Source organism: Vespa mandarinia, chromosome 3 (assembly GCF_050613455.1).
Source record: "Vespa mandarinia isolate Hongniang chromosome 3, ASM5061345v1, whole genome shotgun sequence".
In the NCBI taxonomy this organism is placed as follows: domain Eukaryota; kingdom Metazoa; phylum Arthropoda; class Insecta; order Hymenoptera; family Vespidae; genus Vespa; species Vespa mandarinia.
Window position 1 is genome coordinate 4817501 of NC_140812.1, and position 15000 is coordinate 4832500.

Below are 15000 nucleotides of genomic sequence, written 5' to 3' on the forward strand. Positions count from 1 at the left end.
CTTTCTTTCGTTTTCTTCTTTTTATTGTATATATATTTGTCTTTTTCGTCGAATTTTCGCACTTTGCACGCGCACACGCGACCTCCTTTTTCTTCTCTCTCTCTCTCTCTCTCTTTCGCTCCTCTTCGTCTATCTCTTTGTGTATATATATATATATGTACGTATGTATGTATGTATGTATGTATGTATGTATATAAATATACGTATACGTTCGTTATCGAAAAAATACGTAAAAAGAAATAAAAAAAAATAATAAAAAGCCAATGTCCGTTCTCTTGATTTGAACGCGTCACTGCTATGAGCACTTCTTCAATGTCCTACTCGTTCCTTTAGGCGCGTTAAAGGTCGTTAACGTTAGAGACATCCTGCTGTTAGCACGAAACGCAGGGCGAACGCCAAACTCATGGGCACTATGCACGGACGATAGCGATGGCGACGACGATGACGTCGATCAAAGGAAATAGTGGTGGTGTGCCGAGCCTTTCCTCACTCTCTCACTCTCTCCCACTATTTCTCTCTCTCCCTCTCTCTCTCTCTTTCTCTCTCCCTTTATCTACTATTCAAGTAAGTCTGCCACTGTGTTGGTGGTGCTGCTGTCCACGGAATGTTGTACGTATGGACGACTAATCGGGTGAGCCGACTTTTAAGAGGGGAAGGGAGATAACAGCTGACGTCACTGGACCGCCTACGTTACGTAGGACGCGCGTTTCTCACACTGAACGCCCTCTATCGAGCAAAAGCTTCACTAGTTCGAACAACGTAGTAAGTACAAATATCAAAAAGGAAAAAAAAAACAAGAAAGAAAAAAAATAGAGAACTATGAATGATACATTACAATGAAATTATTCACAATCTTGAAGAGAACCTCTACAGTCACGATTTTTCTAAATCACTGATATCACGATATAGCAATGAAAATATAAAAAGTATAAAAAAGGTCTGCCAAAATGCCACTCATTCGTGTTTATAGTTTCTACTGTCACCAACAAATGAAAGTAGATTTGCTGATGCTCTGTGTACGATATATACACATGGCTTGCCTTCAAACTGTCCTGCCACTGTTAGAGATGCTCGCAATTTGATATAAAAGTCACTATCACAACGTAGAACAAATCTACGTTCTGGGATATCGTATTTTAATATGTCTATCACTGACTTGGTTCCTTCTTCTCCAAACAATTGCTTTACGGCACGTAATATGTTTTTCTTTAAGTATATATGACTAATCTTTATATTCGGAGAGTCTGCGAATTCCCTGAAAAAAATAATGATTTATTAATAAGATATATTAACTTATAAATATTGTAAATTTTATTTCTTCAAGTATAATATATTTAGACATAAATAAAAAAATAAGGAAAACTAAATGAACATTTAATATGATATAAAATGTAATGATATAAATTTAGGTTATGTTTCCAACAGACTATTGACTAGTTAAAGAATAACAATAAAATTACTAACAAAGAAACGTCCAAGTAATACATGTTACTTGAAAATATAAAAAGTGAATAAAATCGTGTGCAATACTTCTGTAGATACAATTCTGGAAATTACTGCCAATTTCCATTATTCAACATCATAACGAATCACAATGTAACAACGAGAACTTCACTATATAGCCACGGACTACCAACATTCAAGATGTTATAATTAAAACTTAAGGCTGTTCATTATCCCTGATTTTTTAATGGTTTACACCAACAATATGTATAAGTATAATTCTCGACCAATTTTGATGAACAAAGTCGTATTTTAAAGATAAAGATTTTTCGAATTTTTGGAGAAGCTTTATTTTCTCGAAAAAAAACCATATTAAAAATGATGTTCTTTTAAAAATAGTATATGGATCAAAATAAAGCTTTTTTTAAAATTCAAAAAAGCCATCTTCTCACTTAAACCTTCATTTTTTAAATGATAATCTTGTCCATCAAAGTCGAACAAAAATTACGTTTGAATTTATTGTTGGCGTAAGCGTTGTTTTTTATAAAATTTGTTAACAAAAATTTCGTGGAGTGGTGCCCCTTGAACATCGTGGAAGAAGAAGCTCCTATCCCCACTACTAATTTTCATATAAACGTAGAGTTGAGTATATTTTGCTTCCGCCAAGAAGATGATTGCTTTATTGTTTATTCGATAAACTGATGCTTAGATTTTCTGATCCATTCAAATCGTAAAGAAACGTATCTCGCCATGCTCACGCGAAGAAATCACGATTCAGGCATTTTTATAAGCTTTTGACTAGTGATTCTATGGTAAAAATAAGCAAATACGTGTTCAGTCATTTGTACTAATGGATCTTAAGAATAATATATAATTTTGGAATAATTTCTTAATTATTTAAAAGATGTATAATATACACGGAGTACAATAAGGTAAAATTTAAATAATAGTGTAATAAACATATATTCTTTATCATTTAAAGCAGGATTCTCATCATCGTACAATGATAACGAAGACTTGAAATAAATATATTTTTATATCAAACATTCTAAATATTTATATTAAACTATTCAAATATTTTGTGAAAATGTTGAACAGTTTATTATTATAATAATAATACTAATAATTTTGTTTCTATTTTTCTGTTTTAGAACATAACGTTTAGGATATACTTAATATTGATAATTTTAATATATTCAGTAATATATATATATATATATATATATAGTCATATTCAGCAATAGATAGTCATCTGTATTTATTAAAATGCATAGCCATATAATTATTTAAACAATTATTCTAGATTTATTATTCTAGTTTCTCTCGGATGGGACCCTTGGATGTGGACTTTTGGACAGATTACTTTCTTTCAGTATTGTATAGAGTTCTCAGATGGAATCCTTGGGTGGGGCTGTTGGGAGGGACTATTGGGTGAGGCTATTGGGAGGAACCCTTGGGACGGTGGATTGTTCTTTTAATACGAATAAAATTTTAATACTCTGTTTTTCTCAAGAGAAGCGATCTTCAAAATATCCATCTATTGTTCTTACGCGTGTGCGCGTTTCAGGTTTCTTTTCTTCTCTTCTTGCGATATATCGAAATTTATATTTAAATTATATAACACAAGTTTTACTGAACGAAATGCTGCATATTTTCAGCGTTTTCTGAAACTCTTACTTTTTGACCATAGATACTTTGACATAATATATCTCAATTGAACATCATATTTAAAGGTAATCATATTTAAATAGATAGAATAAAACGACTTCTTTTATGAGAAACGTACCGAGAAATTATTTCTTCGTTAATGTTACAGATTTACTGTAATAGTTTCCAAACAAATAAGTTTAAATTTTTATATAGGGAAGGATAAAATCTGTCGATATGTGAAATATTGAACGTTTTTTTCTATTTGTCAATTAGATAAGTAGAGATCGTGATGCTATTATATAGTCTATAAAACAATGCAATGCTATTACATTCATTTTATAGCCACTGACATTTACTAATATCTACAATACCAGTGTCGGTAAAATAAATATACTACTATCCGACAATTGATAAAACTATTATATAAAGATCAACTATTTCCCAATGTCGGTAAAAAGATATCTATCTTCATCAAGTAATAAAACAAAAATCTACTTTACTATCAATAGACAACCAAGAAATCAACCTAGCGATTGATAGTGAAACAAGTTCTGCCAAACATTAGTAAAAGCAAGATTCTACTTATCACCAGAAACAAAATTTTTTTTCTATCTAACAATCTACTTCATGGCGATTGGTAAGCAAGATATTTATTTTACCAACCGTAGTATTAAAATCATGTTAAAAATATTTCTCGAGAATAGTTTATACACGAATAAGAAGTTTTTTCAAAAAATTGAAAAAGATATGTCCTAGAAACCTTTATCTTTAAAATGAGACTTTGTCCATCAAAATTGGTCAAGAAATACGTCTGTTCTCATGATTAATGCAAATGCTGTTTTCGACATTTTTCGCATAGAATTAGTTTTGTACTGTTGCGCCTCCCGATATTTGCCGTAAAAGAGAAGAAGCTTGTACCCCCACTACTGATTTCTATATCATGCTTGAATGGGGTGTTTGTTTCGTGAAATAGCGATTACCTGTTTGTTTGTAAATGATGCTCATTCTATAACAAAAATAAGGAAATTCATGTTCAAAGATTGTTACGCATGAGAAATGTAAAATAATTTCGATATAAAATTCCAATACTTAAAAATTTTAATCTCGGGGTTAGTCTTGCGTAATATAAACACATACGGATTTGTGATTAACTCTGATGATTACCGAATCGGTTTTCTTTTGCATTCCGATAAGTAAACAACGAAACTCGCTCTTTCTAATCGGAAAACTGATAAATTAATACTTTCAATAATTTCTAAAGTCTCTACGTCGAGTACAATAAACTAATATTTAAACAATAGTATATGTGTTTAAACATTAAAAAGACGTAGACGAATGAGAAACTTAAAATATTTTTAATATAATATTTTTGATAATTTTTCAACAATTTCTAAACTCTAAAGAATAGTACATTCACTTAATTATTAAAATTTCAATACTTAAAAATTTTAATCTGAGGATAATTTATTGGCTTTGTGTAAAATAAACATATATGTTCTTTTTAATAACTTTAACGATTATTAAGTTAGTTTTCTTTCGCATTCCGACGAGTGAACATCGACACTCTCTCTCTCTAAATGTGAAAACTTGTCTTTTCTGCAAGAATCAACAAAGGGTGAAAAGAATTATATCATATATCACATATTTCTTGAATAATTTATACAATTTATTTTCTTTTAAATTTAAATTTTGAACTGATGGTCATTGACTACGTGTGACGTCAACAAAATCAAACCTTTGATCGACGTTGACGGTTACCGAATTAGTCTTCCTTTGTGTTGCGACTAGTAAACATTGAAGCTGTCACAATATCTCTTTCTTGCAAGTAGCAATGAAGATTAAAAGTAAGTCCATTTCTATATCATACATTTCTTGAATAATTTATACAATTTCTTATTATAACAGTGATACTAATTTCGTTTGTATTTTTCTATTTTAGAACTTCATTGCAATCACGCGCGTAGCAATGAAATAATCGAATGTTTGTATTGCTAAAATAAAAATATCGTAAAGTAAAAGGAGTGTATTGCTCGTCCGCGTTTCGTGATTTAAACAACAATTGTTATTGCATCGACTGCATGCAATACAATCTTTAGAGTCAATGTTTATTCGCAAAGTTTATTGCTTTTTTAACAATCGCACAGACTGTATTTATAAAAGATAGTGAAGTTTTGCGAATTAACTTCAGTGATCGTTCGTTAAAAAATAATTATCGCGTAATAGAGTCAGTGCATCATTGAAAAAGATCTCGATCAGCTTCGATATCGATCTACCTCATTTTCAACCAGCTGTGAATTATTCATCCTCAATTTCGACCTAAATCGCAGACGAGTGTTTTGGAACCATCACAGAACTTTTTAAGTAGTAAGTGAATTTTTAAGTCTCTCCGATCACTCAATCATGTCGAGAACGAAAGATTTAAATCGGTACGAGTGATTGATTGGAATTAATTAGTAGAAGAGTATTGAGTGACGACGAGTAAAATTTTTTTTAAAAAAAGAGATTTACTCATGATAATTCTTTCTATTTTAATTTATTTATCAAATTAAGATAAGGTCTTTTTGTTCAAATGCGTTAATTATAATTATTTGAAATTTTGATTATTTTAATGCATTATTAAATATTTTTCTCTCGCGAAAATAGTAAAGAATCATTATTCACAGATTCTAATAAGGAATGAGCGAGAAGAAATTCGCGATGGATAGTCTCTGGAATACAAGCGAAATTGTATGATTTGTTTTCTAATAATCATAATAATCACTTGTAAGAAGGAACGTCCAAGAATATTTTATTATATTTTTAAACAAAAATTAATCAAATATTTAATCAATTTTGTTGGTAAAAGAAAAGTTTCGATAGAGTCTTCGCAGTACTGTCGAAATAAAATCGATCGTGCGAAATAGATATAGATTTAAATTCGGAAGGGAATATTAAAAAAGAAAATTATTTTACTAACATTTAAACAATCGAACATTCTTTATGCAACAAGCAACATTACAAAGATGGTGAGACAAGACCAATATAAAATAAATTCAATTTTATCTTTAGACAAACATTAATCGGGAACTTAGAAGGTAATAATAAATAAGTAAGATTATTTCATTAATACTTAATTTGGACCTGAATTCTTGCTAAGTTCACGTCACCACAGGAACACGGATTTCAGAGTAGAGTCTGTGGATTTTGGAGTAGAGTTAGCTATTCAGACTCAATAATTCCCACGTGGAGAATCCTAGTATCGATAGTAGTATCAATAGTATTTGCGATATATCGAAATTTTATGAGATGCAAATATTACTAAGCGATTGGCTGCATATTTCAATGTTTTTCCAAAATCTTTTTTTTCTAATTCTAACTAAACGTTAAAGTACTTACATTTTATATCGCTATTAATACTTCAATAGATAAATAATTAAATATAGTAGAATTCTAAAATAATTTCTTAGAGAAACCGCACAGAAAACTTTTCTATCACACTTATGTTCGTTGTTATTCTTATTTATTCTTATTTAATCATATTAATTATTATTTATAAGTCTCGGGAGGGAGCCATGATTTGGGTCCATAGGTGTGGGCCTTTATGTGGGCTGCTATCTTAGCATTGTGTAGAACTCTCGGTTGAGATCCTTGAGAAGGGTCCTTCGGTTTTGGCCCTTGGGTGGGTCTATTTCTTTCAGTATTCAAAAATCGAGCTTGATTTTGATACTCTTGTTTTGGTCGGGTGGAGCGATATTCAATATGTCTACCTTTCGTTCTGAGCTTCATCATTATCATGTACACACACATTCTGTCTTATTTCTCTTCTCTTTCTCTCCTTTTTTTAATGTTTTTCTGTTCCAGGCTAGATCACCATGGAACGAACCCTAACTCTCCGGAACGAACCTTTTCTACCAATTTTTTTCCTCTTTCTCAATTTCTTTTGACTTGCTATAACTAACCTTTTTCTCTTTCTCACTAAATTTCTTTTTTCGCTATTCTTTTCTATCTCCTCTTTCCTCTGTTCTTTTCAGGTAGATCATCGAGGGAAGGACCATCGAGGAAAGGACTATCGAGAGTGAGACCCTTGGGTGTGGGCCCTTGAGAGAGGCCTTGGGCGGGTCTCATTCTTTCAATAAGGAAAATTGGAGTTCAATTTTGATACTCTGGTTTTGATCGGTTCTAGCGATATTCAATATGTCCACCTCTTGTTTTACGTTTCATCGTTGTCACATGCACGCACGTTCCATCTTTCTTTTCTTCTCTTTCTCTTCTTTTCTCCTTCTCTTCTTCTTCTCCCAGCTGGATCATCGAAGAATAGTTTCATCTGTGATCCGATGTATCATCGAATGATTCGGTTCATCATCGATTTTTACGCGAGAATACAGGATGAATAAGGAGAACTCGTTCGATGGGCAGTGACGTGAGTATTCGCGGGCGCGATTAAATGTTTTACTATAATGGACTTCATTTTATTGCTTGAAATTTCGAATTGAAGATCGATCATGTTAGAAAATGGTACATGTAGTCGCCGATGTTGCAATGATACAGTTATTTGTAAGCGGGAACTGACCCTCTTCCAAATAGCATTGGGAGCCAGAATTCTCGGTTAACTCAAGTCATCCCAGGAATGCGGATTTTAGAGTAGAGTCATCGTTATTCTAACACTCACGTGAGTCGTGTCCGCGAGAGTGATTAAAAGGAATACCAAGGGATACCAGGGACTTTGTTTTATTTGCTCAAAAATTTGATTAGATTAGTTCGCAAACGCGAAATTTTAGAATAAAGTCACCGTTAGTCCATGGGTCTCCTCATATGCAGCAACTTTCACGCAATGAGATCTGGTTTGGTAGTATCTGCGATATATTGAAATATAATTCTAAATCAAGCAACACAAATACTACCAGACGTATGGCTACATATTTCAATGTATTTTCAAAATCCATTCAATTTAATTCTTGATTAAACACTAAAGTATTAACACTTTACGTTATCAATAATACTTCTTATAGTTAAGGCAAATAGATAAGATATAGTTAAATTTAATGATAATTTTATTAAATTTGCAAATTCATATTACTAATTATTATATGTGTTAATTATATTTATTATTCTTTATGTTTTTATTGTGAAATAAATACGTACCAGCGTCGTATTTAGCACGGATCACTGCGAAATACACGTTACCATCAAAGAAAGACATACATATGAGAAACTGAAAATTGTGAGTTCATAGTCTACTAAATTACTTTGTTATGTCGGGTCAGAGAGGAATAACCAAATAAGCTTACATACCGATACGATAGACGCATGGTGGGGACAGCATTGGCGAATCGTTTGGATTTGTAGTTCATATTTTGTCCATATCTGTCGCTGAAATCACACACGCTTCCAATAAGAGATAGTGAACGGCCTTAATGTTCACAAAAAAGTTTGATTATGACATCCGTGATAAGTCGAAATGATTTTATACTGAAAATAACTACAATTACACCTTTACTTTTCTAATAATTGTCACACATATGTAAATATGTCATAATCGATGGTAAATATATCAGGGATATAGCTCATTATAAAAAATGGTGGAAAGAAGTGAGAGTGCAAGTTCCACAATTTTTTTGTTACATCATCCATTGCATATGACAATGAATGTATCCTGTAATATTTCTATAAAATATTAATATAAATTACGAAATGACTTTTCATTTGAAACATAAAAGTTTCAATAGAATTATAAAATTGAACATATACGCAGGTTAAAATTATCGTTTTAATTTTATTGAATCAAACACAAATTGTTGGTACGGGTTATCCATAGAAATTTATGTAAAACTATGCTAAATTCATTTCTAAAAAGAAACATAAATATTAAACTTTATGAGGAGAATCGTGCAATATCAAATTGCATTTCGCAGATACATTCTTTATCTTGTTAATTGTTATTATGCTTCTGAACAATTCTGTACAAATGTTAAAGAAGCAAAAAGGTAAAGATGACATACATATATTTTGCTCATATGCTCCACAAATGTATACATTATTAGACTATTAAGTCTGCATCAACTTGCTTTCCCAACCATTCCCTTTTCAATAGCTATAATAACAATAAAGAATAAGATAATCTGTACTGTAAAATGCTCAATGCATGAATTTTATTTTATTGCAACATATTCCATCCCTTCTTTTCTACTGGAAATATTTTATCTTTTTCTTTTCAGTCAACTTCCTTCGTTTGTTTCTTTTTTAGCTTTATCCTTGCTTTCTATAGCAATGTCTTTTACATCCGACATTCCAGAGTTCGATGCTTGATTCGTATCATCTTCAGATTCTTTACTACCGTATAATTCAGGATAATCTGACATACATATTTGCATAGTTGTAAATTGCTCACGGCAGTCAGCACCTTTTGGATCCACAGTAGAATAATGAAAACATGAAAAAGCTTCACGAAACTCTAAACCACAAGGACCAGTTGCCATGCCACCTAAGCACGGGCAATTCCAATTTATTTCTCCATTCGGTAATATTAATCCTGGACTTGGTTCTGGTTCTGGAAGTTCGATTGTACAAGGTGATGCATGATCTTCTTTAGATGCAAAAATTATAGTGTCTTTACCATCTTGACGGATCAGAGGCATGATTGCGAACTAATAAAGATACAAAAAATATATATATATATATATATAAAATATAAGCAATGCAATAATATTAAAAATGTATAGAAATTTATTCATCTAGAAAAATAGCAAAGTTCACTCTACGTACCTAGTCTTTTTATATATTTACTTTAATGATGATAAAATAGATTTCAATATAGCTTGTAAGATGTATATTCTTACAAAACTGGTTTATATTTTCTAACTATACTTCCACAATTATTTTACGATACAAAATCTTGCATAAAAATTGTTTCTATGTCATTAAATAAATACATACGTTGCAATATTACATTACAAAGTTGGATGATTTTTGATGTCAAACTCGGTTTATATAATGCTTTTCTTTATGTATAAAAAATTCGTTATTGTAGTCCACAATTCTGGCAGGTTTCTAAAAATAAAGAATAATTATAATATTAGAGATATTGTATATTAAAAATTTAAGACGTACTTAATATAATTGTCAATTCTAAATAGGTATACACTATCTAGTAAACAGGTTAAGTTATCAGAATAGTATTAAAAGAAGTTATAAAATGTTTAAACGTACTAATAGAAAAATGCATAAATAATACATAATACATAAACAGATTTACAGCGACTCACACGCTTACTATTTTATACTTCAATGAGAATTATTAAGCGTTAATTCACCATCTCTCAACAGACTAAAGCAAATCTTGCGGCATGTATCATGCTTTCATGTAATGTTATCACCCGGCACTTAGTTCACCCTTAAGGATCGTTTACAAAAAACAGTATATAATTCGTACCTAAAGGCTGTGTTACATTTACATGCATATATGTTACATAAATGCTACAATAGGATCGTAAAAAATAAAGGTGATTCTTCACGTTTTCATAATCTTCCTTCTAAAAATTTACTGAATAAAAGTATAAATATAATAACCTTACTTAAAATACAAAAACCATTTGATTATTATTTTAAATCGTAAGAATTCGTATATCTAAAATACTTATATAACTTGAAATTGACTTGTTCTATTTACCCAAATATCTATTTCAATCTATAATCTGATTGGTTCTCGAAATTTTATCGTTTGGACAAATTTATATGCATGTCCAAAATAAACCAATCATTACAATTCTGTTGTTGTTGGAAGTTATCGCTTTGCACGAATAGCAGCACCAGTCTAAATATCTATGACAGCTTCGTTCTCCGAAAAAATGGTGGCTCCACTGGAATAAAGAATTACCTACGAAGTACAATCAATCGTAGAGACTTAGAATTGGTTAAATATTCCTGTTGACAATGTAACTTATGCGAACGTTAAGATAAAACGAAGAATTTTCTTTCTTTTACTCACGTTGATAAGATGCCAGTAATTTCTGTTTTACAAAATTGTCCTTTTTATTAATTTATTAGTGAATTTCTTTATAATCATGATTTTTACTACCCGACAGTACAATATCCATATTGTATCCAATCAGATCTCAAATTTTCACTGTTTTCATCTTTCGCGAATATATCTTTATATAATGAATTTTTAATATTCTATGTATATGTATATGGACGATTAAATAATATTATATCATAAGTTAACCTAAATATTTCATTCTATTTTATTAACGATCATTAATATCATTCTGGTATCATACCTTTCATTATTCCATTTCTTTTTTATCATTCCATTTCATCTTTCTACTTCTTTTACCTTTTTGTAATTTATGAAGCCGAAAAGTCATGATATTATAAAGTCAACTTACGTTATATATATCTTTATAAAATAGAATTACACATTATTCCATCATTTAAATATTTTTATACTTTTCTCTTTGTCTTTTTCATCATGAAATACTTTTGCTTATATAAAAACTAACAATAGGATTAAGTCGACTGTAGCAAAGGCTTTACCGATTCCAAGGACTAATTAGACCGTCCGGCTACCACGTGTTGTATCATGGTCGACGCATAATTGTGCCCCTGTTAATGCATACGAAGGAATAACACGATAGGATATATTCCATCGTCGAATAATCGATCGAATTCGAAAGTACCCCATTATGTTATAAACTTGGTTTTAATGCTCGAACATGCTACCGTACTTACCCCATCCATTTAATCGATACTCCGAAGGAGGTAAGGGAGAAAAAAAGGAACGGAAAAAATTCTCACTTCGATGAACGTTAAACATCAATTTCGCTTTTACCAGAGACGACGAGTCATTTTAAATACATGTATGTAAATGTTTGCAAATAGTATCAAAAATGAATATTGGTAGATAAAAAGTGGGTTCTTTTTAGAAAAGTTGCATTAACATGAAATATAAATATATTTGGGTGGTATTGTACAATCAGTGATTCGTTCGTTATATACAAGAATTATGTACATTCCGAACACTATACTCTCGAAATACTTTGCTTGCTAAAGTGACACACACTCGAGAATCGACCAGAACTGGTCGATCGTCCATCATTATGCACATCCATTCATTATTATTCACGCATTCATTCATCCATAAATCGGTGATCCGCACGCCTCTATATATCCTTGTTATATATGAGCTCTTTTTTCTCACGTTCTCTCAGTGACGTTGCTTTATGCTTCCTCATTTCTTTTTTTCTTTTTTTTTTTTTTTCTTTTTACTTTATGTTCAATTCGCAATTATTAGGACAATTGCTCCCTACAGAAATACAATACGTCTTTCGCGAGTTAACAGTCAGCCTAAGCGGATTTTTGATCGTACTTTTTTTTCATTATTATTATTAATATTTTATTTTAATATTATTTTTGTTATTATTATTATTATTATTATTATTATTATTATTATTATTATTAATAATATTATTAATATTAATATTAATATTAATATTATTGTTATTATTATTATTATTTAGTTATTACAGGACTACTTCTCCGTGTTACAAACCATAACGAGGTATCGTACTTTAGACTTCACGACTACAGTTAGAGAATAAGCGTAGAAATGTATCACACTAGAGACTTGTACATTATCTTAACTGCGTTAGGTATGTTCGTTTTATTTTATTTTATTTTATTTTATTTTTTATTTTTTATTACTTTTTTTTTCCTTTATACAGCATAGTAATTGGTTGGCTAGCTTCGACCCTCTTTCACCGAAATTTCCACAGCCCTTCGAAAAACAGAGAAGACGTACAATTCATATAAACGCAATCATGATTTTGGCAATTACCTTCAGAGAGCTCGAGGAGAGTCGATCCCGAGACGTTTCGAAACTATAATCAAGCGCTGGCAACGGAACGGTAATTAGCTTACCGACCTTAAAAAAGATTCTAATTTTGTGAGATTCTATCGTCAGGGTGGAGAAGAGGCGCAGATGGCGTTTTAAATTATATATCATCTTATTCCGCGAATCCAAGACTCGTCCCAATGCGGAAACGAACTTAAGAAAATTATGAAATTTAAAAGGAATTGTTGGACAGATGAACCTTAATATCGTAGAAAACTCGACTAGAATAATAACAAAATAAAATGTATAAAATGTTTGCATCATCATCATCATCATCATCATCATCATCATCATCATCATCATCATCATCATCATCATCATCATCATCATCACCACCATCACCATCATCATCGTCATCATCATCATCATCATCATTATCATCGTTAATAAATAAATATTAATGATGACGAAAAGATGCAAAAATAATGAAAAAAAGAATGTACCTTAATAAAATGTTAGCTCTGTCAAATTTCATTGTTAAATTTCGAAGACACTTGAAGAACAAAAACGAAAAGATATGAGAAGAATACAAAAGAAAAGAAGTAAAAGGAGTTATAGGTCAGAGGGAAGACATCTAGGACCACATAATTGCGGCAAGTCGAGAAAAAGAGAAGAAGTGCCTCGATATCGTCGCGCTGTCGAGGAGAAATGGAAGGCCTAAAGAGGGCAGAGAGCTCCTCGTAGCAACTCTAGCGGAAAGAGGGCTGACGAGCGGTTCTGCTCCCAATCGGCCGAAGGACAAAGCAAGGGAAAGAGAAAAAGAGAAGGAGAGAGAATGCATCCAGTACCTGCCATGAAAACTGACAAGGTGGGAACTACTTATTCAGGAATTAACAATAGGACAAAGGACATAACGAGGAGAATCGAAATTTCGTACTAGACGAATGAAGGCTCCTTCTCCCCTTTCACCGTTTTATCCTTTTTAACTGAGCATAACTTTACAAAATTGAAAAGAGAGGACAAAAATTAATACGAGGATTATGATAGTAAAATTGTAAAAATGAAAGCCACAAAGAGCAAAAGCAGAGAAGAGATTTTCAAGGAAAAAAAGAATCAAAATTAAATTAAATCAAATCAAATAAAAAGGTTTCAAGTTAAAAGAGAATAATGAAACGAATGGTAAAACTGCCAGTACGGCGTTCGATGACGGAAAATTGCATTCTTCCTGGCAATGGTTAAAACGGGAAGCGATAGAGCCCGTATGTGGTAGACACACGTATCTCTCTCTCCCTCTCTCTTTCACCCTGTCTGCGTGTCGCGAGGGTGGAAGTGCGGAGAGAAGCATCGAGGTTGTCAAACCATAGGTAGACGGAATCGATTGACCGGAGTGGGAGAGGGGCAGAGAGATAGAGATATAGATAGATAGATAGCAAGAGAAAGAGAGAGAGAGAGACAAAGAGAGAGAAAGAGGGAGAGAGAGAGAGAGAGAGAGAGAGAAAGAGAGAGAAGTTAATTCTGGCCAGCTTCGATCTTCACAAGGATATCAACATTTCAATGGTTAAGATAAGAAGATTGGTTTGATAAGTTCACCAACAGAGTAAGAGTAGCGATTGCGTTAAGAATTATTTTGTTGATCGCTAGATAAACTGATAACAAATTTTGGTAGTATGAATTTGAATCAAACGAGAAAATGTATTATCATCAGAGTGATCAGGGATCACCGTGTTAGATATTATATTGAACATTTGTAATTTCTAAATGATAAGAAAATTTCAACTACGATGAAAATAAAAAAAAGATACGTGAAATGTTAAGATCAGCCAGAGACAATGAGAACATCGATTCGAGCATACAGGATAGTATGGTACATACTCACAATCAGTAATCTGAAATGGACGTTGGCAGGGGCCTGGGGATTACGCGAAATAATCGTAACTGGTGATGCACATTCCAAGTTTGAAACTCGGCTCGCTCCAGGGGCGTATTCGGCTGTCCCGTTTCGTGCTCGACTTTTGCGGTGGTAATTTTTGCCAGGTTGTTGCGAGGAAAGGATCGATCGTGCTTCGAGAGTCGTCGAAGCGGAGATGGCAGAGAGCCGG

At 31.9% G+C, this 15000-nt stretch overlaps 3 protein-coding genes and 1 long non-coding RNA gene across 10 annotated transcripts in view; 1 reads left to right on the plus strand and 3 right to left on the minus strand.

The window, feature by feature from the left end:
• sima (HIF-1 transcription factor component sima) overlaps positions 1-71 on the minus strand; it is a 39188-nt gene extending 39117 nt beyond the window's left edge. The window contains exon 1 of the mRNA XM_035877887.2: positions 1-71. This exon is cut by the window's left edge and continues 274 nt beyond it. The gene's annotated coding sequence lies outside the window, so the exon portion shown is untranslated.
• The window catches only part of LOC118446804 (ribonuclease P protein subunit p14-like), a 1730-nt gene extending 109 nt beyond the window's left edge, over positions 1-1621 (minus strand). Inside the window, exons 1-2 of the mRNA XM_035877889.2 lie at positions 1465-1621; positions 1-1255 (exon numbers count right to left, since the gene is read on the minus strand). The exon at positions 1-1255 is cut by the window's left edge and continues 109 nt beyond it. Coding sequence (XP_035733782.1) covers positions 955-1255; positions 1465-1487 — 324 coding nt within the window. The 5' untranslated portion in view covers positions 1488-1621 and the 3' untranslated portion in view covers positions 1-954. The remainder of the gene's footprint in view (positions 1256-1464) is intronic.
• A 3185-nt stretch (positions 1622-4806) lies between these two features.
• LOC118446769 (uncharacterized) lies at positions 4807-7639 on the plus strand. 3 transcript variants are annotated; one of them, XR_004839682.2, is made up of 3 exons: positions 4807-4937; positions 5033-5457; positions 6934-7639. It is a non-coding gene; the product is annotated as an uncharacterized LOC118446769 (long non-coding RNA). The 3 variants fall into 3 exon arrangements; XR_014981968.1 differs by having other exon boundaries at positions 7104-7639; XR_014981969.1 differs by having other exon boundaries at positions 7108-7639.
• Positions 7640-7789: 150 nt separating this feature from the next.
• LOC118446768 (mitochondrial intermembrane space import and assembly protein 40-B) lies at positions 7790-10473 on the minus strand. Of its 5 annotated transcripts, XR_014981967.1 has the most exons (5): positions 10279-10456; positions 9835-10119; positions 8365-9716; positions 8215-8284; positions 7790-7925 (listed from the first exon to the last, which is right to left on the minus strand). XR_014981967.1 is itself a non-coding variant. In XM_035877801.2 (3 exons), exon 3 carries the CDS (start codon positions 9705-9707, stop codon positions 9288-9290), a length of 420 nt encoding a protein of 139 aa, XP_035733694.1. In that variant the 5' UTR covers positions 9708-9716; positions 9835-10119; positions 10335-10473; the 3' UTR covers positions 8936-9287. The 5 variants fall into 5 exon arrangements, 3 of the variants coding, with proteins under 3 accessions (XP_035733694.1, XP_085512086.1, XP_035733695.1); XR_014981966.1 differs by having other exon boundaries at positions 8215-9716; XM_035877801.2 differs by lacking the exons at positions 7790-7925; positions 8215-8284 and having other exon boundaries at positions 8936-9716; positions 10335-10473.
• Between the last annotated feature and the right edge of the window lie 4527 nt (positions 10474-15000).